Source organism: Elgaria multicarinata, chromosome 1, assembly GCF_023053635.1.
Source record: "Elgaria multicarinata webbii isolate HBS135686 ecotype San Diego chromosome 1, rElgMul1.1.pri, whole genome shotgun sequence".
In the NCBI taxonomy this organism is placed as follows: domain Eukaryota; kingdom Metazoa; phylum Chordata; class Lepidosauria; order Squamata; family Anguidae; genus Elgaria; species Elgaria multicarinata.
Genome location: NC_086171.1, coordinates 153,869,631 through 153,895,355, shown reverse-complemented (window position 1 = coordinate 153,895,355; position 25,725 = coordinate 153,869,631). Strand labels below are relative to the sequence as shown.

At 46.1% G+C, this 25,725-nt stretch overlaps 1 protein-coding gene across 1 annotated transcript in view; it reads right to left on the bottom strand.

Moving 5' to 3' along the window:
* The window catches only part of PTCH2 (patched 2), a 63,584-nt gene that overhangs the window by 7,588 nt on the left and 30,271 nt on the right, over positions 1-25,725 (bottom strand). The window contains exons 5-18 of the mRNA XM_063139638.1: positions 24,838-24,929; positions 15,765-15,960; positions 10,839-10,960; positions 9,268-9,415; positions 8,263-8,394; positions 7,975-8,130; positions 7,085-7,177; positions 6,845-6,970; positions 5,902-6,020; positions 5,274-5,676; positions 3,496-3,808; positions 2,709-2,851; positions 2,161-2,341; positions 1,631-1,914 (exon numbers count right to left, since the gene is read on the bottom strand). Of these exons, the coding sequence (XP_062995708.1) occupies positions 1,631-1,914; positions 2,161-2,341; positions 2,709-2,851; positions 3,496-3,808; positions 5,274-5,676; positions 5,902-6,020; positions 6,845-6,970; positions 7,085-7,177; positions 7,975-8,130; positions 8,263-8,394; positions 9,268-9,415; positions 10,839-10,960; positions 15,765-15,960; positions 24,838-24,929 (2,508 nt within the window). The remainder of the gene's footprint in view (positions 1-1,630; positions 1,915-2,160; positions 2,342-2,708; positions 2,852-3,495; positions 3,809-5,273; positions 5,677-5,901; positions 6,021-6,844; positions 6,971-7,084; positions 7,178-7,974; positions 8,131-8,262; positions 8,395-9,267; positions 9,416-10,838; positions 10,961-15,764; positions 15,961-24,837; positions 24,930-25,725) is intronic.

Here is a 25,725-nt window from a genome sequence, read left to right as displayed (position 1 = left end):
AGCAAAGCCTTGTGTGTTAACTGGCAGTTTATGAACAGGAATCTATAAATCTACATGTTTATTAAAAGATCATCGTTCTTGAGGAATCCTAGCAGCCCTAGGATGTGACTAGACCTTGTGATTGCAGAGGAAGTTGTCTAAAGGATCAAAAACTAGAAGGACACTCTGTACAGCCTTCAGTATTTAAGGGCTCTGCACAAAATTAATCTCCCGACACAAAAAACCCCCCTATTCTCCTGCCCCAGTACTACTTCCTTTTCCTTGTGCCATTTTTTTAAGCAGAGAATTTGGATTTTTGGTGGTTAATATTAGGTTTCTATAGTGCGATAGTATAGCCTTCATGGTTACGAACATTAATAAACTACAAATACAGTAAGGATCATGAATGAAGAATATAAATAATCAAAGTATCAAACAGGCATAATGGTGGGCAGGTGATTAATGTTGTTTAATTCATAGTTAACATTTGTTATCAGTCATTCATGGGCCAAAAGGAGATGTATGTAATTTCTGAGTTGAGAATGAATGCAACAGAGTGGCAATGGAATTATCACAGGAGACAAAGAAAGAGCAGGGGTGGAGGGCTGTGGATGGACACCCCATCCATAAGGATAGATAAGGACACCGTGGGCAATATCCAATGGCGACCGCTCACAAGCCGATTCCATTGTGCTCGCATAAAAGGCGCTCTGCTGACCTGTTCCATTCCAGAAATTAGCATTTCTGCGTATTTTGGAGCTTGCCCCTAGAAATGCTAAATCTCTGTTGCGCAAGTGGTGGGTACTGCTTGGACAATGGAATCAGCAGAGCTGGCTTCTTGCAGAACAGCAAGGGCGGTGAGCCCTATTTGCGGATGGGCAGCATTGGATACTGCCCAAAACATGGTAGAGCACTTGTACTGTATCTGTGTGGAGGCCAGTCTCATGTAAGCTTAACCCCTTCAGCACCATGGAGAGAAGCTTGAGGACACAACATAACATTTGCTTTGTGCTGCGAAGATTCATATCTGCTTTCAATTCTATGTGGTAGCAGACTGTATGTAGATGCAATGGCAATCTGTGACCAATCCTAGTTCCTTGGTGCATGCACCTGTAGAATACCTAGACTGGTAAGCATGTGTTTGTTGTGTGCATATATGTGCAAACCCCTTTTTGTGCTCATGTAAATAGAGAAATGCTTTCACTAAAATAAATCCAAATTCAGCAATCAGAATAAATGCTGCAAACTAACTACTGCAACAACTTGTTTTTCTAATTTATTCCAGCTGAAAAAAATGACTTTTTGCAGAACTGGAATTGCTTAAAATGGTCTTTGTTGATGGGAGGAAAAAAATCCCCAGGCCATTTTGTAAGGGGAGACAAAAGGAAAGAGCAGAGGAGGGGAAATTGTGCTCTTTTGACTCCCTGATCCATGGAAGCATCACACAAAATTACCCCGTTCCCAAGTTTCCTGTCCCTAACCATGAAGGCTAGAAACCATCTATGTCAATTTTACAAAGGCAACCGTGTTTGACAAGCATATCACTTATTGCACAATACCACACTGCTATTACATATAAGGCCTGGAATCAGCAAGCCAAGAGTCTCTGCTATTGCTAGGTACCCTGTGGTTTGTGAAGGAGAATACTCACAATGATACTGGCTGTCCAAGGATTGAGGAGCAGCAGGGTGCACACCAGGAAAGTGCAGGCTAACACAATGCTGATGGCCTGCAGAAGCCAGTGACGCAGGCCGATGTACTGCTCCCAAAAGAGGAAAGGGTAGCCGCTAGGGTAGCTGAGCACACCCCGTGTCTGGGCCACCTCATCACAGATGGCACGCACACTCTCGATGGCTGCCACGAAGTCCGATGTCTGCCGCAGTCCGTTGAGGTAAAAAGGGAACTGAGCAAATTCCAGGGGCTGTGCAGCTGGGACTGTCAAAAAGAAAGGCAGCCTCAAATACAGTGACCTCCTGCCCCATGCCTCTCTCTAGGGCCCAAGATGAATAGTCTCCTTTGCCCTTTCCCCCACCAATTCAAGAAGCCAGGCATGGCTTTCAGAGGTGGGAAGATGCAGCATTATGGTTTACGCCACGGAATGAACTTAGGACAGGGGCTAGGGCTAAAACAATAATGTAGGATAGATGGCTGAATGGGAACAGGGATCCAATTTGCACTCACTTCGAAGGTTCTCTCCAGTGGCATCGTACTTGTCATGGATCCACTCTGGTGGTGGTGGGTAGAAGTTGGCCTGGGAGGCAGCAAAGCCAAGGGGGTCATTGCTCACCCACACGGTCAAGCAAATGTAGAAGATGTCAGGGGGAATGATCCCATTCTCATCCACCAGGCGGCGAGTTGTCAGCTGTGGGGCAGATGGAAGGAAGATGGAAAAGTTTGGTCAAGGTGCTACTACACAGCTGCTATTGTTTGGCAGGAAAAGGGCCGTGGCCTCTTTGCTTATGCTCCAGTTCATCCTTTCCAATGCTATGCAGATCTCCTGTGTCCCTCCAAATTTCCATTTTGACGCCTTCCCACCGCCACCTGTGAAGAAACTTTTCCTTTGCTCTCCCCATGCTCATTATCACAGGAGACAGAGGTCTTCAGCAGAGGTCTTCTCCTTCCACCAGGTACATCAAGGACTCACGTTTAATTCTCACAGCTCTGCAAATACCCTTTGCCTACCCTTTCCCCTCTAGCTAACCAATTTTTACCTTAAGCCTCACACTTACTTGATTTAGGTTGACGGGTTCCTTCTTGTTGCCTGTCTGGATGAGGAGCTTGTAGGCCAGAGCACCATCCTCTGACCCGTTTCGGTAATTCTCCTTGGTGATGTGCCCAGCTTCCCAGTCCCGGTCAAAGGCTATCTGTAGACCTGAGGTAGTTGGAAGAGTACATTTCAAGAAGAGCCATTTGTAGGATCCCATGGCCCAGAAACAAGAGTTCCTCTCACCAGCTATGCCTATCTCTTCCGCTCTATATGGCCTCCATCCCCTATGCTTTTTGCACAGTAAGCTCATAGTTTGGGCATGTTTTTGCCCCTACTTTAGAGAAACAGGAATAGAGCTATCAATATTAGAAGGCAAAAGGAAATCTGTACATATATGTGTGGAGGTGAGCATGTACACACATCAGACCTGTGTCTGCCTGAGTATGCAAGATAAAAAATACTGTCTATATTCTCAAGGAGCTAGATTATTTCTAGCAGACTAGAATAATGCTATCTAGAACAGCTTTTCCCAACCTGGTGCACTCCAGATGTGTTGGACTACAACTCCCAGAATCCCCCAGCCAGCATGGTGTTGCAGTCCAACACATCTAGAGGACACCAACTTGGGGAAGACTACTCAGAGCATGTGAAATAAAGATATGATGCTTGCCTTCCCTGGAAGCACCTGGCACAAACTCCCATGTATTCCCCTGCCCCCAGCAGTGCGGACTAGCGGACATCTCATCCCATCCTTTAAGTAGAAACAGTGCAGCTGAGGGGAGAGAATTCACACAAAGACTTTCACTCACCTCGCAGCCAGTCCTGGAAGTAGTGCAGCCACATTTTAGGCAATTGGCGGTTCTCATCACGCACTACGTATTGGATGGCGTTGAAGGCCTGGTGCAGGTCATAGAGGGCCTCCTGTGAGCTGGGGTAGTCAAAGCCTCCCTTGGTTACCACGAACATGTTGTAAAAGGAGAAGTACTTGAACTGAGCGGAAATGAAGGCGTGCTCTTTCGTGCCTCGTGGCACAATATCTGTCAGGTAGAGCCCATCGTGCACCTTGGTTGTACCATAAAGGCTCAATCCCAGCAGTGCCAGGAATAGGGCTACCACAATTCCCTGAAATGCAGGAAGGAAAGAATCAAGGTGGGAGCAGTCAGACCCCAGCCCTTTCTGCACAATCCAACATTTTTCCATTGTTCCTATCAAGAGACTTATTTATTTATTTATGTATTAAATTTTTATACCGCCCAATAGACGAAGCTCTCTGGGCGGTTCACAAAAATTAAAACCATACTAAAACAACCAACAGGTTAAAAACACAAGTACAAAATACAGTATAAAAAGCACAACCAGGATAAAACCACGCAGCAAAATTGATGTAAGATTAAAATACATAATTAGAACAGTAAAATTAAATGTTAAAATACTGAGAGAATAAAAAGGTCTTCAGCTGGCGACGAAAAGAGTAGTGTAGGACCTCTCTGGGGAGCTCATTCCACAACCGGGGTGCCACAGCAGACAAAGCCCTCCTCCTAGTAGCCACCTGCCTCACTTCCTTTGGCAGGGGCTCTTGGAGAAGGGCCCCTGTAGATTATCTTAAGGTCTGGGCAGGTACAAATGGGAGGAGGCATTCCTTCAAATAACCTGGCCCCAAACCGTTTAGAAGACTTGGCCTCTTCTAAACAAAGCAAAGGCTACCTGGGCCCTGGAGTGGTTGCTATCCATCTCCACTCTCTAGTGCCTGCCAGTGTGGTATGAGTGGCCTCCAAGCCTCACTTGACAACAATGGAGTCAAGATTTGGGAGTACAGAGCATACTTGTAAGACAAGAACATCAGCAATGACAGGCCAGAAGTCATCCATGTCAGATACCACATCAGTGTTTCTCCTGATTAACCCTGAGAAACATAGCTCTTTTGTCTCTGTTCTTAACCATTTTTATCTTTTTCTCTTTCAGTCAGACAATCTTGGACAATCCAAGATTGTTGGTACAAACAGAATCAATGTATCATGAATTACCCAAGGAAGTATTTATTTATTAATTAAAACATTTGTATCCCATCCTATATCATTGGGATCTTAAGGAAGAGTACAGATAAAATGAAAATATGGATTCTCCATCCTTGACTGAGTGGGCAAAAATGGGCTAGAAAAGACATTCACCTTTGAATAATTATATTGGACTTGATCTGCCCCAGACATGCTGTGGTATTGAGATGTAGATATACATATATGTATGTGTGTGTGTGTGTGTGTGTGTGTGTGTGTGTGTGTGTGTGTATATATATATATATATATATATTCAGACACATATACTTATATATCTCATTCTTCTAGATTGGGTGGGCAGGGCACACTCAGAGGGGACATCCTCATATGGGATTCATTAGAAGCACACAGTGAATGCATCCCGGATTGGTTTAGAGAGGAACTCTGCTCTCATCTGCAACTGACCAGGCCCGTTTGCCATTGACTGGAGTACCTGCACCACAGATTTACTACCCAGGATGCTGTGCTTATCTTTTGCCTACATAGGGCACAGTGCCCCACAACACTCTTGAGAGCGTCTCTCTGCTGCCTACCTTAGTCTGGCTCTGCAGCAGGACGGGTGCATATTTGTCACGAGCGAAGCTGGAAAGGTTCCATCGACAGAAGGGCAATGGTACACACTCCTGGGCACCTTTGCCCTCATCCAGCTGTGCCAGAAGATCACGGGTGGAGCTGGCAGGAGTGAAGACTTGTGAGCCCAAAGGGTTGGCAGGTACGAGAGTGGAGGGGGTAGTGAAGACATGCTGCGTGGGTGGTAAGATGGTGACCACGTGCCGCCCAGAGGGGTCGCACTGGGTGAAGGCCTGCACAGTAGTGGTGATGCGTGTGCTGGTGGTCAGTGCCGGATGACCATGGGAATAAGCAGGTGCAGTGTGGCTGTCATTCGCATCAGCGTATTCTTGTGGCTGGATCTGGATGATGCGGGAGGAGCAGAGGCTGTGGGTAGAAAAAGACATTTGTTGTTGTTATTTTGGAGTTTTCCTTGCAGCTGTGTTGGATCCCCTGTCATTATGCCTAATGCTTTTCTCAAGCCTCTGCCCCCTCTATAGCATTACTCTCTTCTCCCAGGATGTTTTTTGGTGCCCAGCCTTGCCCTGCTGAGTGCAGGAGCCCCCAAGGGAAAAGGGATTCTTTTGCTCTTTCCCACTCCTAAGACAGTACCTGTAGAAGCAACACAGAATGTCAAGCCTCTTGTTTTCACGCCGGTGAAGGTCCAGGCTCAGGATGGCAGGAAAAATGAACAGCACCATGGCAAAGTTAAACACGACGACTACAGCAGCCTGCAGAAGAGAAGATGAAGAAGAAAGGACTTAACACACAGGGAAGACCCTGAGCCATGTCACCCTCTATGAAGAAGGGCTTCTATTCTGCCAGTGCCAGTTCCCTTCAAGCAAACAGATCACCCAGGCTTCTAGCCAAGACCACGAAGACTAAAAGCCAAACTACACGTGACATTATAAATGTGGTTTGCCCTTGAGTAAAAGTGTTTTCTTTCTCAAGTTGCCAGACCCCATGACATGGGAGGATGGGGGGTTGGTTTACTTAGGAGAGGCATTTCAACCTTTTAGAATGGGGAAAACCTACATGACACTCACGAAACCACAAAAGAACTAGTATCAGAGGCAGAAAGCCTATATACCCCAGGTGCTGAGGAACATGGGTGGGAGGGTGCTGTCACATCGTGTCCTGCTTTGTTGGTCCCTGGTCAATAGCTGGTGGGCCACTGTGTGAACAGAGTGCTGGACTAGATGGACCCTCGGTCTGATCCAGCAGGGCTCTTCTTATGTTCTTAATCGGTGTTTGGGGGAAAGGGATTGGGGCTAGGGGAAGGAGTTGTGGCCCTCTGGCAAACCACAGAGGAACAGATTAGGACCCCAGGTGGGCTGGAATTGGCCCAGGGGGGCTGAGGTTCACGAACTCTGCTTTAAGCATTTGCACCCCACCCAACCCGCTCCAGTCCCAAGTCTTGCACCTGCTACTTGCCAGGGAAAAGGAGCTCTCGTTGAAGGGCTTGGCTAGAATCAGGTATAAGAACAAGACTCATGTGCACAAACACTGGATGCAGGCATACCCGCATGGAAGAACTGCAAGCAGAAATGCTTACCTGCAGAGAGAAGGCACGCAGTGCTGGGATGGGCACAAGGGCGGCCATGAAGAAGGCGATCATGTTATTGACAGAGGTGAGTGCCACACTAGTACCACTACGCCGGAGGCATTCACCAGTTCGCTCCTGTGTTGGGAAAGTGCAAATGAGATATACAATGAGCACTGAGTGGAAGGCTGGTCTGAGTAGGCAGCAGTACACAGGAACCCAAATTGAGCAAGGACGTGGAAATGGACTCACCTTAACAGGAACATCTTGGCTGGTCTCTGTGAAGGCATGTGCCAGTAAGAACATGTCATCCACACCAATGCCCAGTGCCAAGAAGGGGAGCACCTATATAGATACAGAGGGAAACACAATTAGATGGGCTTGTCCAACTTCCACAAAACTAGATATAGGTGTCAGGGAAGGGAATGACTAGAAACAGACATGGTGGGCTGGATGGCCATCTGTGAAGGATACTGTAGCTGCATCCTGCATAGCAGAGCTTGCACTGAGCAGGGATGGAGGTGAGATGAACTCCAAGGTCCCTTTCAACTCTATGATTCTATGTATTACTTTCACTCTTATGTTCAGGCTCTAAACGATCCGCATATTTTTCCAAACACAGGTTGTCTCACAGCTTCTATGGGTTTTTTGCTTTCTCCTAACACATACGGCATAACTCACACACTTGAGAAACATGGACTTAGGTTTATTAGGCTCCTTCCTTGCCTTGCAACTACTTTAGCTGAGGTCCTCCTTGTGCACATTCCTAATCAGGATGCAAAGGATCTTGCCTCAGGGCAAATGGACAGTGGTTCCTTCTAACTCAATTATTCTATGACTGTCCTTTATTTCCTCAAGCACCTATGAGTGAGAATATAGACTGCTAGAGTCTTCTGAGAGGTGAAGGCAGCAGTATGGTCAATGATGGAGCCTAGGAACACTCATGGGTGTGAAAGGAAAATGATCTCTACAACACAACATCGTCAGATGCCACACTAATCTCAGTATTGCTTAACCTGAGAAATCAGAGAGATTGGACTATTCTCATGTTTGCAGAGCAAGAGGAAGACAGAGAGATGGAAAGCACAGGATGGCCCAGAGTTGTTATGAGGGAAGGTGAACCTCTCCAATGTGTGACGTACCTGGGTGGTGGCTGCATTGAATGAGATGCCTAGCAGGGAGCAGAGTCCAAGTCCTGCTGCCACTGAAAGGGCAACTAGGAGAACGCCAGCCAGGCCCACAGCACCCTGTGATTTGGAGCAGTCCCAGCGCAGCATGGTGACACAGGCATATGCTAGCTGCAAGAAGACAAAAATGACCATTAATGAGAAGGAAGGAAGGAAGGAAGGAAGGAAGGAAGGAAGGAAGGGAGAACTGCTGCAGAAGGAATCGGGGGGCATGCAGGAGAGAAGGAAGAAGCTGCTACACACCATCAGAAGGTACCCGCCAGCCACACGGATGGCGCTCACATCGGAGAAGGATTTCATGATGTCATTGAGGGTGGTGGTGGTGAAGGCGTGGATAGTCTGGGAGGAATTTGCAGGGAGGGATTCCTGGGCCAGCTGGAAAGACACAAGAACTTTGTAATACTGGAAGAGGAGCACAGTCATCATCTCAATGTCTGCACATAATCACACTGGGACCCTTCTCACATACATGCATGCACAGGATCTACTTACAGATCTGCCACTAGCCAAACACAGGGGCTCCCGCTGAAACCTACGTCCCTTACTGAAACATCCACTCACAAGCAGTCTGCTGCTCAGTGAAGAAACCTGCTTACAACCAGCGCTGATTTACACGCAAGCATCCACAGGATCTGAAACCCTTCCAAGAAAGGATCTACTCTCATCCATTCCCACCCGGCAGGCCACTTATGTCCATGCATATCACCATACAGGACCTACTCAAATATATCAGACTTCTTTCCACTGTCAGGATTGCATTTCATGTCGCCCCCATTACTGATTTGATGTCACCAGGCCAAAAAGGTCACAAGGTGTCAAGAGGGCATGAAAGACCCTATACATTACTATTCGTCATGAACTGAACAAGCCTGAGCCCTGTGGAGGATCCAAACTCACTATTTGGGGAAATGAGGGATCATCCTTCCACCCGAGGAACCGCTTTGCACACCATTCTATGTTCTCACAAGAATCCATGCACGTGCAGGTACACAGCCTTTCCTGTTTACACATGCCGATCCACATGCAGTCCCACATTAAGCCGCCCACCCCTCATCCCCCAGTCATGGACCCGCAGGCTTTCCTACACATCACCTTCCTGGCATTCTCCTTTCACAGCCACCTTCCAGCATTTTGTTGATGCCCTTGTGCTCTCATCCACACCCAAACACATCTCTCTTGCATCAAGCAGCCTCAAAACCTCCACACAAATGCCAGCGTTACCCTGCTACATCCCTCTGCCCACCTCACCTCAACAAACTCCCGCTGCCAGGCCTCCAGCACTGCAGCTGCCTTCTCCTCGCTCCAGCTGATGTCGTGTATCTCGTAGTCATCGCGGTAGTGCTCAAAGAGCTGCCGTGGGCTCATTAGCAGGAACATGCTCTGCAGGGCTTCAGCTCTGTAGGAAGAGAAGCGGGCTCAGGCACACCTTCTCTTGCTCACAGTGGAGGAGGCAGGAGTCCTTTTAATGCCAGATCACAGTGATGCTCTCCTCCCCCAGCTTGAGGCAGCAGCCAGGAACTCTGCTTTCCAGCTCTCCTTCTCTCACAATCAGCCCTCATTTGGAGCCGATTCACAGGTTTCCTTCTTATGCTTCTTTCAATCCACGCAGCTCCCTCACCCCCAATCTAAAAGCATGCGAAGTGAATGATCATGCTGTGACAATAATCGTCCATGTGAAACAAGCCACTGCCTGCTGTTCCAAGCACAGCATGGGAAGAACCAATAGGCTTTTCCAACAGGCCTGGGATTGCGCCAACAGGCCTATGATTTGTGCTTGTGGTGGATCATTTGCACATCTGGTTCACCACATGCGCATCCAACATGTACAAGAAGAAAAATAATGAAAAAGAAGGTCTCAAAGTGGCTGCATTCTAGAAATGCATGGGAGGGGCTGGAAATAGCACCTCCTTGGAATAATGGAATCTCTCTCATACTTGCAGACGTGCCTTTTAACATTAAGGTGTCATGCATCTTTTCTGCCATTTTCTGGCTACCTCCTTACAGATGGTTTTAAAAATGAGAGTAAGGCCATCCTTAAACAGCCTTTGTTCCTAATTTCTCTCCTAGACTTTGGCGATCTTTTGGCAGCCAAGGACAGAAGGCTCCAGGGACATTCCCATCTATAGGAAGGATTTTTCTGGCAAGTACAGTGTGGTGTGAGAAAGCTCCGTGATGAGCTGCTCCCACTAGTGTGCAGAATGTGGCCCACCACATTCAAATGCACTCATCGACAGCATAGTTAGATGGCTGAGAATCCAGTACGGGAAACATCATAGACTGCAGAGGCTGGGTATGGGGCCAACTGCCAAATGCCTACTGCTCTAGGCACAGCTGAGCCTCTTTCTGGGATCTGGGCTGTGGATTGCTACAAGCAGGTGCCTGCAAGACAACATTCATGTCAGCTGGAAGGGAACCGGGGTTAGGCAGGTGGCTTCAGGAGGCAAGGGGTGATGACAGCCAGAGCTTCAAGGATCAACATACATCCCAGGGCTCAGGAACTCCTGCCAGTTGCTCTTGGGATCAGGTCATGGACATGAACCCAGCACTCCAAAGAATACGAATCTCAGTTGCATCAAGTTACAAGCTGGCTCAGGGGTAGTTTATCATCATCCCCAATTGTCAGAGGGGTAGGAGTGAGAGGCCAATCAGTTCCCAGCAGTCAGGTCCTCTCCTCCCAAAGTTTATGACTTTGTCCATCATCTTTAATTGGCCCTACCTGCAGGGAAGAGCCATCTGCCCTGCAGAAAGAATTCTTTAGCTATTGAGTTATTTCTGGTCAGAGATCTCCTCTTGACATGGACAGACAAGCACACACTTACCTCTGCAGTTTGCCCTGGGAGTCCTTCACTGTTCCACCCAGGATCAGCTCCTCTTGCCAGTGCATGTATTTTCTGGAAAATCCATGGCAGCCACCTGTGAGCTCAGAGGGGATGTCTGGTTCCTGGTGGTGGAGCAAGAACGGATTGTAACATGGGAGCAATAACTTAAGACATGAGCACAGGGCGTTCAGAGGATTATGCTGGAGTTCCATCAATAGTTTTCCACAGAGCAAGAGGCCCCTCTGCACACATCCTCTGCCTCCTGGCCCTTGTGGTATGTGCATTTATTGCTACCATTGAAACAAAGCTGCTTTGCTTCAAGGTAAGTGATCAATTTGCTAAAAACCTGAACTAGCTGTCTAATAAAGCAAAAGCCAGTCACTTGGGAAAACAAGGGCAATTGTTGTTCCTTGGCAAAAGTCACATGCAAGGAAAGCCCAGGAGGTATGAGAGGCACTCTAGTCTTGGAGACAGAATATCAGACTTGAGCAGGTTTTTAAACCCGACCTAACCATGAGTTCAGTGAGCTCTTGGGGAAGTCAGTAGTTCTCAGCTTCAATTCCCCATCCATTACATGAAAATTAAATACTAAAAATTGTCACAGAGACTGCAAAGGACTTTGCATATTATCAGCGCTACTGGACTGATCCCTATAAACAAACTACCAAGAGTTACCAACGTTCCATTATACTCTCCCCATATTTTGTCATGTCCAGGTGTGACCAAGAAGGGAACCTTATTTGGGGCTGTGCAAATAGGAGCAAACTTGATTCTCAATGGCTGGGGGTCACTGGGGTCACAAGGCCGTAAGAACTGTGCTGAATCAGACCAGAGGCTTATTTATACATTCTGTTCCCACAGTGGCCAACCAGGTGCCTATGGGAAACCCACAAGCAGGACATAAGGGCAATAGTCCTTTCCTGCTGTTGTTCATTTGTTTATTACATTTATATTTCGCCTTTCCTCCAAGGAGCCCAAGGTGGCGTACATAATCCTCCACCTCTTCCTTTTAACCTCACAGCAAGCCTGTGAGGTAGGTTAAGATGAAAGTCAGGAACTGGCCCAAAGTCACCCAGTGAGTTTCATGGCAGAGTGGGGACTAGAACCCAGGTATTCCCAGACCTAGTCTAACACTCTAACCACTACACCAAACTGCCTCTCAGCAATTCCCCAGCAACTGGTATTTATTTATTTATTTATTTATTACATTTCTATACCGCCCAATAGCCGGAGCTCTCTGCGCGGTTCACAAAAAATAAAACCATTCAAAGTATAAAACAACAGTATACAACAGTATAAAACCATAATATAAAATACAATATAAAAGCTCAACCAGATAAAACAGCAGCAATGCAAAATTACAAATTTAAAACCATGTTATTTAAAATTTATAGATTGTTAAAATGTTGGGAGAATAAAAAGGTCTTCACCTGGCGTCTAAAAGCATATAATGTAGGTGCCAAGCGAATTGAGAGGCAATATACAGCCATCATGACAAGTAGGCAATGATAGCCTTTCCCTCCATGAGCAGATATAGCCGTTGTCCCCAAGTACACTGCTTTACTATCTGCCATTCACTTCTATGGGGAAATGTTATGTACTGGGGATGGCATTGGGGTGTGGGCTAAACCTGCTTACCAACCATGGTGCTGGGTGGCCAATCCCTTCCTGACAGAGAGCTTACATAAACCCCACCCCATGTACAAACACTATTGAATTGGTCCTTCTGCAAACAACACAGACATCTTAATGACAGATGTTTTGCAAGTTATTAATAATGGGGAAAGCTTGAGATACTCTCTAGAGAAGATCTATTCAGTGTAGTGACACTGACCCTAGACTAATGAAGTTGGTTTAGTAACAGGTGTCAGCATAATACACTTCTTGGAGCAGCCTGATGCCTCCCTAGTTGCCCTGGATGGAAGAGGGCTCTTTCACATGCCATATGCCATTGCCATTGCCACCATTATCACTATGTTCTGAAGCACACCATCTCTTTGCAGGGAGTTTCGAGCTTTTATATGACTGTGCTCCGGGCGGGTTCTCTCCTGGTCTAGGTATTGCTACAGAATGAGGGGCCAAAATCCGTGCGGCTCATTCAGCCTGCAACCATCAGTGAATGAGTCATAATGCAAATCACATCTCCAAAGATGCAGCCTACAGGCCCAATGCAAGCCTCAAGCAATGGGAAAAGTAGGAAACTGCTAGATCCAAATACACACAATTCATTTACTTTTTTAATCGTATTATACTTATATCCCATCTTTCCTACAAGGAGTTCAAGGCAGTGCACCTTGTTCTCCCAATCTGTGAGGTAGGTTAGGCTCGGAGATAGTGACTGACTGGCCCAAGGTCACCCAGTGAGTTCAATGGCTGAGTGGGAATTTGAACAAGGTCTCTTAACCAAAAACACTTTCCAAAACCTCACAGATCAAACCTCACGTTTATCTACTGTATATGTCTATACTGCACATCTCTCAGCAGTATTTGCCATGAACAACAGAAATCTTGTATACTCTATTAAAACAAGATTTATCCAACAGAACAGAGAAATATAAGAAGAATCACTAGCTCTTATAACAGATAACATGGACTGCAAGAAAGGAGCAAATATATTGCCTATTCCAATTTGATCTGGGAGATACATTTGTAGAATCCACTCTGACTGTAAGATTGAGTGTGCATTTGCCTGCCGGCACACTGGGTGTTCCCTTCAATCCTAACAGCATCTCCTTCCTGCTCCTGTGGTGGCAGCGAGAGAAACTGGATAGCTATAATGATAACAGTCTGGCTTTCAAGCCAGGAAATGTGGAATTATGGCTGCAACCCCATCCTCCCGCTCCTTGTGCTTGCCCTGGGTCATATGTGCTCTGTGTGTGTGTGCACGCGTGCGTGCGTGCGCACCCCCCCCCCCCCCGCTGCTCCCTCCTCCTCCACTTTCCAAAAGCTCCTAAGCTGCCATCTGTTCCGGGACACATTCCAACTATGACCACCTGCTGGCCAGCACTTGCATTGCATCTGCCTGGATCAGCACCATCAGGCCTGCCTGTGCCTCCCTGGCCCAGTGCCATGCATTCCACATCTCTTCCCATGCCCGGACACAGAAGGCAAAGCTACGGAATGGGGGACCCCACCACAGTTCGTTGAACCCTTTTGGGCACGCACCGCCTGAAAAGAGGTCCCCAGTTCCAACGAGACACAAGATAGCTATCCCTTTGTTTTGCACAAACATTACAATCCACAGAGCTCTGTGGGATCATTGAGGCTATTTTCCCCTCCTCCCAGAAGCATCGCTGCTTGTTATATTCAGAATGTTCATTTTCTTTGGCTATATCTATCTTGTGTCACGGTACTTGATGTGTACCTTGGCTACTGGCTTGAAGCAGAGGATGTGAGTGATAGGGAAAAAATGCCTTTTACTTGGGTGGCTCGATTTAAGAGCAATTAACGGCATTCTTACATTTCTTGCTTCATTTATCAATGCAATTTGCAATCTCTAAGTTCTTGCCCTGATTAACATTCATAATCTACAAAATTCTTCACACAGATGGCAAATTTTGCATCCATTCTGCAAAGTATTCAGAATTCCTAACGAGCACACTTTGCAGTATTACAATTCTCTCTCCCTTTTTCTTTTTTAAATAACATAGCTATTAGAAGCATGCCACACTGTGATGCAGCTGTCCACCCTGTCTTACTGCATCTCTTAATACTAGACGCAGCTTTGTATGGGAGATGCAAAATATTACGTGGAACATTAAAGAATTTGCTCAAATCATGGCCACATCAAGCCAGCATTCTAGGCAATGTTTTTGTGCACATGAGAATAAGTGATGAGAATAAGTGATTTAGACAAGAGGCTTTAAAAACTGATGGCACATGCCTTATGGCTGACTGTTGCCCACTGAAATGCTGGCTTATTGAGTCCAGCTGGACACAACTCGGGCTGAGGATTCACGTCTAAGTGAACCGATTATGTTGTGTTGGGGATACAAATGCACCCCCCACCAACCCTGGCAATCAAAATAAAATCAATAACAAATTTTAAAGTACAAAGCAATAAAACCCTAGTAAAATGGCATTAAAAGCAGAGAACAGCAAAGTTTTTTTTAAAAAAATCACCCATTAAAAGCTAGGGAGAAACAAATTGTGTTCACCTGGTACCAAAATCTGAGTAAAGTAAGAGATAGCCATGCATCTCTGGAGAGAATATTCCTCTACCTGGGTATCATGACTAAAAATAATTTATCTCTGGTGACCATACTCCTCACTTCTGAAGTGAAAGCACTTCTATGCACCCATCCCCCATGGGTCAAGTAGCAGGTTCCAGTGAGGGAGGGGGCAATTTAGATAGGAGAAAACAGCAGAATGAAATGGATTAAATGCTCCCTCTCCCAATCCGATCTCCCCAATCAGCTGCTTAGAAGATCTGATCATGGATCTCCCATCTTCTCAACTAGTTTCGCTCTGACTGCAAGTAAAGACATAGATGATAGAAAGCTTTTCTTTACGAATTTAAGAACAAAGAGTCTTGTGGCACCTTAAAGACTAACATATTTATTATAACACTGTCCCCTACAGCAGGTTCAACTGATGGTGGACAGTGTCCATGAAATCTTATGCCATAAAACATTTGTTTGTCTTTTTGGTGCCATAACACTCTTGTTTTGCTGCATCAGCTACCACCCTGGAAATCCTTGCAAATATATTCCTTACACAGTGCAAGCTAGATGCAAAGGAGAAGGTTTTTCCCTGACATATTATTTTTCTACATGCAGAATTTGAAATCTTTTATTGTTGGGAAATATACGATCATGCAAGCTATCAACTGTAGTCTGAACCACAGTAAAAGAAAAAAGAGTTTACCACTTTATATACCATTTAGGTCACTCATTCATACATTCACAGGGCATAACTCAAGCCTACCTTCTGGCTTTGGCTGTTGGGGGCACTAGTAGGACACTCAGGGTCAAAGGGGTCAAGGCAAGGCCGCTCCATATAGGCCTGGCCAACCTCTGCCTTATCCAGCATCTCCTTGAATCCTTCTAGTGAGGCAAACTGGCCCAGCTCTTCCATCAATTGAATTGGATCTAGGTTGGTCCACTGGATATCCCGTCGGCCCCTGTAGAAAAAGAGGGCTGTGAGTTAACAGTGCAGAGAGAGTATCCGGATAGCAACACTTATTGATATTTCTTACAGCAGATGCACCACTGGGACCATATAGTGCATGCACTGAATACCAAAGGAGCAATTTGACATGAATCGCCCATAATCTGGCACACGAGCATAGTGGATGGGATGGTGTGACATGGAGCAGATCCCCTCACCTTGCACAGTCCACTTCAGGTTAAAAGTTTGAATTTTGTTCAGTTTGAGGCTAAGAACTTGGCCATACTAAGCTACCTTGTTGCCAACGGCAATTAGAAATTGACCCAAGGTCATCAGGGCCCTTGCTTGGCAACATATTTCACAGTATGGGTGTAGCCCTTTACTAAAACAAATATTTTTAATCCATTGTACATGCTCAGTTTAGTTCTGATCTAAACTATCAATTATGAAGATAGCATTCTTGGCAGAAGCCTCCTGGTTAGTTTTGCAAAGATCCTTTTTGGACCCATCAAGGCTCAATGATGTAAGACAAGGAGTCAGAGTTATTGGGTTTCCTGTGCTTGGTGAGTACAGTTTTAAGCTTTGGAAGGAGCTCTTATCAATATTGATTGCAACTCTTCTTGTGCTCACATGTATGTAGCCAAAACAGCAGCACCCTCACAGAAGAGCAAAGACTCGGGGTAACCCCAAACGTACAAAACACACACACAAACAATTAGAAAAAAACAAAACAGAAACAGCCCAATGAGGACTGAACATGTTCAGCACCCACAGATTGACTATTGAGGGGAAAACTGAACACTGCGAGCTGGGGAGGGAATGGAATAGAGTGCCTGGAATCCTGAACAAGGAGCACTCCACACTGTAACATTTTGTTGCAGGTCCACAACAAAATGTTACAGCATGGAGTGTTTATCTCCTTTTATTTACCTTTTCCTTGCCTTGAGGTCAAGTCATAATGGAAGATATGACATAAACTCTAATTAGATGTTTGCATTTGCTGCAATTGCCTTAAGAGGGAAAAAAGCATGAGACAGAGCCAAACATACACTGGTGAAATGACGTGGAGCTGTGGATGGCACAGAGAAAGAGCATACTTACACCATATATTCCACCCTTCAATTCATGGCTATGCCCCCGTTGATAGCACAACTTTACAAGAGCCCCAAACCTGGAGCAAGGATTTCCCTTTCATTGACTCCAATGAGAGAGAAAAAAACTTTAAAATTAGCCTTCCCCGCAGCAATGATTGCTCCACCCATCTCCCCACAACACAGCATATGGTATGACAGACATCAGTACCCAATCATAACACACAACCACTAGTATATAAACCCCACACAAGGAGACCATAACTATGATGATACATGAGCTTTTGCTTCTTTCTTCCCCCCAAAATGCTGCTTAGAGCTTTGAGCAAAGGGGAAAACGCACAGTAAAATCCAACTGCCTGGTTCCGAGAGTGATTTTTGCAGAAAGATCATCTGCAGCAGCCCAGGTGGCCAGTGGCTGTTTCAAAAATGGAGCTCAGCTGAGAGGAAGTGGGAGGGGACAATGCAAAGTAACTGTGTTGTGCAGTCTCCTTCCCACTTCCTCTCAGCTGAGCTCCATTTTCAAAATAGCTGCTAGTAGTGGACCTGGCTGGAATGCTTGGCTCCAGAAGAGAGTATGAAAACAAGCTGGAGCATATTCAGAGAGGGCAACCAGGATGATCAGGGGTCTGGAAACAAAGCCCTATGAACAGAGACTGAAACAACTGGGCATGTTTAGCCTGGAGAAGAGAAGATTGAGGGGAGACAGGATAGCACTCTTCAAATACTTTAAAAGTTGTCACACAGAGGAGGGCCAGGATCTCTTTTTGATCATCTCAGAGTACAGGACATGGAATAATGGGAAGTTACAGGAAGCCAGATTCCAGCTGGACATCAGGAAAAACTTCCTGACTGTTAGAGTAGTATGACAATGGAACCAGTTACCTAGGGAGGTTGTGGGCTGTCCCACACTAGAAGCATTCAATAGGCAGCTGGACAACCACCTGTCAAGGTATGCTTTAGAGTGGATTCCTGCATTGAGCAGCGGGTTGGACGCGATGGCCTTGTAGGCCCCTTTCAATTCTGCTATTCTATGATTCTATGATGATTGCCAGCCAAGAAAGCAGGGTCTCAGTAGGGGAACCAAGGGAAGAGAAGTCATGGTGGCTTTGGGGGCCCTGGCGGGCTTCTGGCTCACAGTCCCACCCCCCACAACTTGTGGGCTCAGAGCAGTGCTCCTGGCCCCAAGCTGGACACATTTAGAGCTTGCAAGAGAGACCTTTAGTGATAGAATTATGGGGAAAGGGCATTTTGCACACACAGAAAGCATCTTTCTCAAAACAGCCTGGCCTCACAACACACCTGGGAATTGAGCACCTTGCTAGAACTTCCTGCCTAGAACCCCAACAGGTACCTAACTTTGGGAGTCTAGACACAAACACCCAGCCCCACTCCAACAACTGGAGGTGCCAGGACAGGGCACCCCACATGGGTGATGCAAGAAAAGGGGACACACATGCTGTAATATATAAGTGCTGTGACTGACTTCCCCCAACCCGCTTTCCAATATGTGAATGCTGTGCCTTATCTGAAAAGTATTGATGGATCACTTCTCCATGCAATTGTGAGGAGCAATTTTGCAGGAAGCACGCACCCTCTGATTGCAGGTAAGCTCTCTACTGACAAAGGCCAGGCATTCCACCCCAACCATTGCCACTGCTGGGCTAACACTTGCGAGCATTTTCACCTTGGAGGATCTCATCCTGGATACATGAAGCAAAATAAGTTGTCTCTGTATGCAAAGAGTCCCACTGCAACCCCCAAGGGGGATGGAAGGGGCCTGTATACTCACACACACCCCACCACCATGGGAGAGAATAGGGGGAGGGAGGCAGCAGCTAAGGCATGAGCACTGGCATAGCACTCGGGTCGCAATGCTCGGTCGTCTCTGTCACTCCCTCACAAACACATATTATCCAGGTTTAGGGACTATGTGCTCCAATTGCTGACAATTCTATTGCTTGCTATTCTGTGTCTCCCCTTGCTCTTCATAAGCCACTCTCCCAAAGGTACCGAATCCTGGATGTGACCTGATCCATGCTGACCATGAGACAGGCCCACCCAGCAGTAATGGCTAGGATGCTCCTTGCTCTTCCTCCATTGACCTACTTCCTCCAGGAAGGCTCCTGTGCCAATGCAAGTTCCACGACAGGCAGTTACACAGCAGGTGAAAGTGTTCCCAGCGTTGGGCTGGTGCCAGAAGGGACCCTGCACCTGCTACCCTGCAGTCTGTCAAACCACCATCCAAGGTGCAGGAAACGTGTCTGTCATTTTTATTCTGTATTTTCTGGTTGGGTCGTTTTCTCCTCCCATGCTGGGCTGAGCATACATCAGAGGCAATGGCTGTTTCACCAGTGAAGCAATGGTGCATCTCATGTCCCAGCTTAACGTGAGTACAGAATTGCGCTTTAAGATTTCTTTAATCAGAAAAACAAGTTCTAGTAAAACTTGTCTCAAACTAAGCCCCACACATTTGTGTGTGTGTGTGGATATGAATGTTTTCCTGCAAGGTCCTGCACAGTATGTTTTGTAAATAGGTGTCAGTTTGGAAGAAAAGAACATTTGTTTTGATTCTGAAAAGTGAGAATCTGTGAAGGGGAACCAAAAATGAAAGCCTCCTATACAACTGTGGTCATGATTTCTCTATGTTCCCTTTGAAGTTAAATCAAGGTAAAATAATAATAATAATAATAATAATAATAATAATAATAATAATAATAATAAATAAATAAATCCCCAACTATTTTGATTTACTTTTGGTTATTGCTCTTCTTTTCCTTTTGTAATCTCAGAGTAGCTGGGTTTTCAAAACCTGTTGTTTTCCAAGGTGTGAGATTAGAAGGTTGAATTTCTTTTTACGGGTACTTTAACATTCATATATGTATCATTAAGTAGGCAGGTTACAACAGGCTGGCAATTTTTGTGGACTTAACTTGCAACACTTAACCTGACTATAGGTCTTGGATGCAGCAAACTTAGGCACACTGTGGGCACTTGAAATAAAGAGACTAAATACGGAGTCTGGAATCCGACACCAGCCCCCAAGCAGAAAGACAGGCAGTTCTCCGAACCCGTACCAGTTCTGACCATCAATTACACAGTGTGGTTCCAAGTCCATTTCCCTTGTCCATCTTTCTACACTAGTAAGACTGGGAAGGCTTGTGGGGTATTGCCTCTCCCTTTCATGCAGGATCCTGGCTGTCCCAACACTGGCTCTATCAAGATGTTAGCACGCTGGTGTTAATTGCCCTGACTGGCTGCACAAGACTCATTTGGGGATGGGAGGGGTTTGTGCAGTGCTGGAATAGGGCTTCATTCCCTTTGTTCCTGTGCATAACAGGATCAGGCATGCTGCTTTCATTTGGCATCTGGTTTGGAGTGCCAGTGCTAGAGGAACTGGACAGTGCCTTCTCCGTCAGGACCAGAATTGTGTGTGCGTGTTTATGTACAAGGATGAGTTCATGTGCAGGTGGTGGCATCATTGTGGATTCCAGAACCAAAAAGGAAGATTTCAATAAAGATTGGTGAGGAAGGAAGAGTATTTCCCCCAAATGGCATTTTGTCCAGTGCATTTGCATGTAGCTACACATACACTGACATCATGTATGTGTGTTCTGTCTGTTTACGTTGGCATGTGCATGATACTCTTATGTGGAAAAAGGATTTTGATAGAAGAAAAGATGTTCTGCCCTTGCCCTAACAAAAAGGGCAGCCCTTTAATGGGTAGGCATGGAATAATTTGTTGCAGGGAAGCTTTGGCCTCAAACATCATATTCACAGATGACTTGTACTATTGAGAAGTCATATCCTTCACACATATACTACTAGTACTGGGGTTCCTCCACCCACCACAGAAAGGCCTTATTCCTCTCTCCAAAACACTCCAAATTCTGCTCAGCGCACTTCAGCCAGTATGTTCCACAGGCTGATCAGCCTCTGGTGGAACCTCAATTCTTTGATCCCTTTCCCGTGTCACTGAGTGTGTCGCTTGACCTCATAATGTGCAAAAAAGTCAGTAATCCACCCAGGGGCATAAAGCAGCCAGCACACTGTAGTTGCTCTAAATTTTGTGTTTCATTTTCAGTCTCCAAGGTCAGGGTGGCAGCTACAATCTAAGGAAATCCCCGCATCTTATTTCAGTTTTGGCCATGTCCAACAATTCCTTTTCTCTACTGCCTTTTCAGACAGCTTCTTTTCAAGATGGTTGAAGCCCCTTTCCAACCTGTGGTGCTGCCTACACCTTTAAATGCTCTAAGATGCTGAGGCTGCAACCACTGCTCCTTTCTGCTGGCGTTTTCATCCTTTACCAGCTGCGGGGCAATAGCTGCATCCTACTGGCAAGCAGAGGGAAGTGGCCCAGCAATTGTAGCCTCCTTCAGTGCCTTCGTATGGCCCTGACAATCTTAAAGTAAAGGGTATTCTTTGCATCTCTTTTCCAACGGATGGCGGCAGAGACAGTCCTGCTCATACAGGCATGAGAGTAACCAACCCATGTTTCTGTGTTTGTAATAGCTATGTGACCGGAAAGTTTGACAAGTATGGTTTTCCATCTTCATTTCATCGTTGTAATGGGGGAATATACTCCTGATTAATAGTTGTACAGCAGGAAGTTATTCAAGTCACAGTTCAGTTTGGGTCATACGAGTTGGCAACTTCATGCAGGTGGACTTGTCCAGTACTGCTAAAAGAGATCTGTGGAATAAGAAGCTCTTTGACTGTCTGTATGCTCATGATCTGGACCTAAGGTTCCACATTCAATGCCTGTTAAATTCCCAGAAGCCTTTATGACTGAAGTTTGTCTCCCAGGCTCTGCTGTGTGCTCTTTCCTGTGAGAGTTAGTGAGCCTTTAGGGATTTTCTTTCTTCACTCAGGTTTATTTTGTAACCAAACAAGTTAATTTATGTTTGAAGACTGAAAGGAATGGCCACAGGGATGAAGAAGGGAGCTGCAACATTTTGTCTTTCATCAGGAATCGTGAAGCAAAGTTTAGGGTTTGCTTGCTGCTTTCTTTTTTAAACAGATGGAAAAAGCCAAATTCCAAGATGGGGAAAAGAAGAAAGCTCAGGCAGAGAAAGTCTTGTCATGCTCAGGGCAGAATCACTCTCCAATCATTCATGGAACCCCAGGTCCCAAGAAGGTTCCTTCTTGCCCGATTCCCACATTCCAAACAGCCCAGCTCCTGCTCCCAAAGAGAGCTTCTTTTATCTGCTGTTTCTTGCTTCACTGAGCCAAGTCGGGCCCTTTTGTTTTTCCATAGATTGCTGCCCTTTGTTCTCCCAAGTTTTCGCTCCCTTTGCGTTAAAGGAGGGAGGGGGAGAGAGAGAGAGAGAGAGAGACCCTCAGCTGAACTGAAGCGGAAGCTGGGCCCGAGGAAAAGACTCCCCCATTCCAGCCATTCACAAGCAATACTTTGGGATCTGTGTGTGAATTTTCGGAGGGACGAGGAGGAGGATATGAGACACGTTATAAATAAACACACAACCCAAGTAACTAGGTGCAGAAAGTAAGGGAGCAAGGCACAGTGATTTTTTTTTATGGAAGGGTCTGGGAAAAACAAGAAAACCCTGACTTTCTTGCCAGCTTCCCTGGTTGCACCAGAAGCTGAATAGTTATGAAAAGTGTGTGCTTAAAGCCCCATACCGCATATATTGTTGATGTTTTTTAAAAGAAAGCTGAAGAAGACAGTTAAAAGGTGGGCCCCAAAAAGTAAAAACTGTAACCATGAAAAAAAAATCTTTTAAGAAACTCTCTTATTTTGGGTGGGGTGGGGGGTTAAGAACAACTCTCCTTTTTTGTTCCGTGAACAACGGCCAGCAACCACACAATGTAAACGCAATGGGATAAAAGCAGATCTTGTCCCCTCACCTTGGATTTGTGCTGCTGCTGAGTTCCAAAGAGAAACGTTGCACCCCATTCTAACCCCTTTTCCTGGAAGTTTGATATTAAAATCCCTCCCTATTTTAATTTTTTATGAAACCCATCTTCTCCGCTCTCCCTCCCTCTCTGTCCCCTTTCTCTCTGCAGCAGGCTAAATAAAGCTACTATTCCATTTGTTGGGCAACTTGGAGCTTTCAAAGTGTCATTAGCATGAGAATACATGGTGTTGGCGTTTGCTGACAAAGCATAAGTCTCCAGGGCCCCTTATGGACAAACACACTTGTAAACAGAAAGAATGCCGGCTATTGTTCCTGGCCCTCCCTCCCCCAGTGCCTCCAGAGGGGCTGGTCCCCACATCTTTACTCTCTCTCCCCCTTCCTCCCCCATTTTGTACACCTTAATAGAAACATAATTACGAGGCAGCGGGAGCAACAAAACAAAACAATTGCCCCCAAAGTAGAAACCTGGGGGGGGGGGGGAGCGGAGAGAGAGATATTTTTCCTCTGCTTTGGAAGTGGGGCAGGGAGCCACGGCTGTGGACCTACTCCCAAATTCTTTGGGGGCAGGCTGGAAGATGTGATACTATCATGTTGCCACCCATGGCCTTGCTGCTGCCACCCCCTCCCTAATGTGACTTTGCAAGCAATGCCCCCTTGGCCCCGTTCTGGTGGGATATAAGAAAAGTAAGGCTGTAGTATTATGGTGATACTACAGCCTTACTGCTGTTCTAGAGCAAGATCACAAGGGCTCTCTTGCCCGTGCCACATTAACCACTTTAATATAGATGCCACCGAAAAGCTTCAGTTCAGATACGGCTGAAGCCCTTGTCCTGGGGTTCTCACAAAAGATCCGGCACCTACGTCTCTGTTTCCCTCTGCAAGCAATAACGCTGAATGCCACTGAAAGGCAGGCAATTATCTTGGATACACCAGAAAAAGAAAGGAACTTTGCCCAGGGTACCAAGGAAGAAACCCACTTATCAGACAAAAAAACCTGTGGCTCTCTGCACAGGGAAATTGTGAAGCTGCAAAATGCATTTGAAAATCCATCCATCACCAAGGAGCAGAGGCCCATCTCCAACGTCATCCAGGCACACACGTTACTCCAACTCTGGCTTTGTGGATGAACAGAATTCTTGATGAAACACTCAAAAAGGTATCACCATGTTTTGGGGCAGGCCCATGTACATTCCTGATCAAGACTGCTCCTTGAACCTTCCCCCTGCTTGACCAGCGATGACAGGCAAACATTCCTGCCACATTGGGACGGATGTCTTTTCCCTTCATGGACACTGCTTAGTAAATAAGAACTCAATTACTGTAGAGAAGCCTTCCCCAACCTGTTGGCCCTGGAGAAGTGTTGGACTACAACTGCTATCAGCCCAAGCTAGCATGGCCAATAGTTAGGAATAGAGATTAAAAGCATGAGCTGGAAATTCCCAGTTTAAATCTGTTTATCTATGAATACACTTGAGGCATCAGGCAAGACTCTGTCTATTACCCTTTAGTAATGTTCCCTTTAATATTGGAAGGATGATACTGTTGTATCTTACAGGGAAAGTGCATCATCATCATCATCCACAGCCTGTGGAAGAACTCAGGATAATCTCATCAGCTGAGGAAGCCTCAGAGAAAAGATATCGAAGTGGCTGCTAAGACATGTACAGTATTTCTATCAGTTCCTACATCACAGATGGGTCTTTCTTATGGGAAACAAAGCAGAGACAGCTAGTCACACCAGTCCTCTCTAACAGAATAGCACAGGGTCAACTGGAAAAAGCAGCCCACAGTTTCATTAGCCCCAATCCTTGTGCTGAATGCTAAGAAACAACAACACACCTACAGACTCTCTTCTACACAGGCCTGTCCTCAAACGCCAATCACAGTGGGGCAGAAAGGTGTGCCAGAAAAGCAGGTACTCACGGAAGGTAAGCAGAACCCCCTTGCAGCTTGGCACCATCCCAGAAGCAGTCCAGTGGGGTCACAACAACACAGGGAAAGAGTTTCTCGATCATCTGGGAATGACAACAGAAACAGTCACAGCAATAAACCACATCCATCCAGTTCTCTTCAATCCATCATCTGCCCAAATGCTCACCTAATTTCACTGCAGGTCTCTCTACTCTCTCTCTACAATTTTAGTCCTACAGCTCTCTACAACTGTCATTAAATCCTAGTAAAGCACATCTTGTCCCTCCCATTTTCTCTCTCTTGCAGTCTTCTGGAACAGACAACTGCTTTAGGAACCGAAGAGACCCATCCCAAATACAAAACCCACAAACCAAACAGATCCCTTACTCTGGGAGATCTTGGAAGCCATGTCCTAGCCAAGCATAGGAAGTATTTACCCTGAGAACACCAGCCCAGTTAAATGTGGCAGTAATGTTCAGTGGCTAGCTGCATAAAGGACCAGCAGCATTGAAGTCTCTTGCAAACCAGGCATGCAGAACATAAACCTCTTATCAACAAAGGTCAGGCACAGCTGAAAGCAGAAAATAAAATGGGCTTTTCTCTCCCAAATTCCCCAGCACATGGCTGGAAGGGAGATAGAAGCCCATACTTAGCTCTTATCTCAGATACTCAGGAGTGAGGGGGTCTAACAAAAAGGAATATGTCCAGTCTGCACAGAAATGCCAAGGTCTCTGAACCCAGAAGGATGCTTTGGAAAGCTGCCCCTGGTGACAGCATTATTTTTTTTAAAGATTCCACCCTATCCTCATAGCAACCAAGAGACCCTCTCCAGGACCCACCCCATTCTCCAGCCAACCAGCCTCTCCCCAGGGAATTATTTACACAGTCCAACAAAGAGAA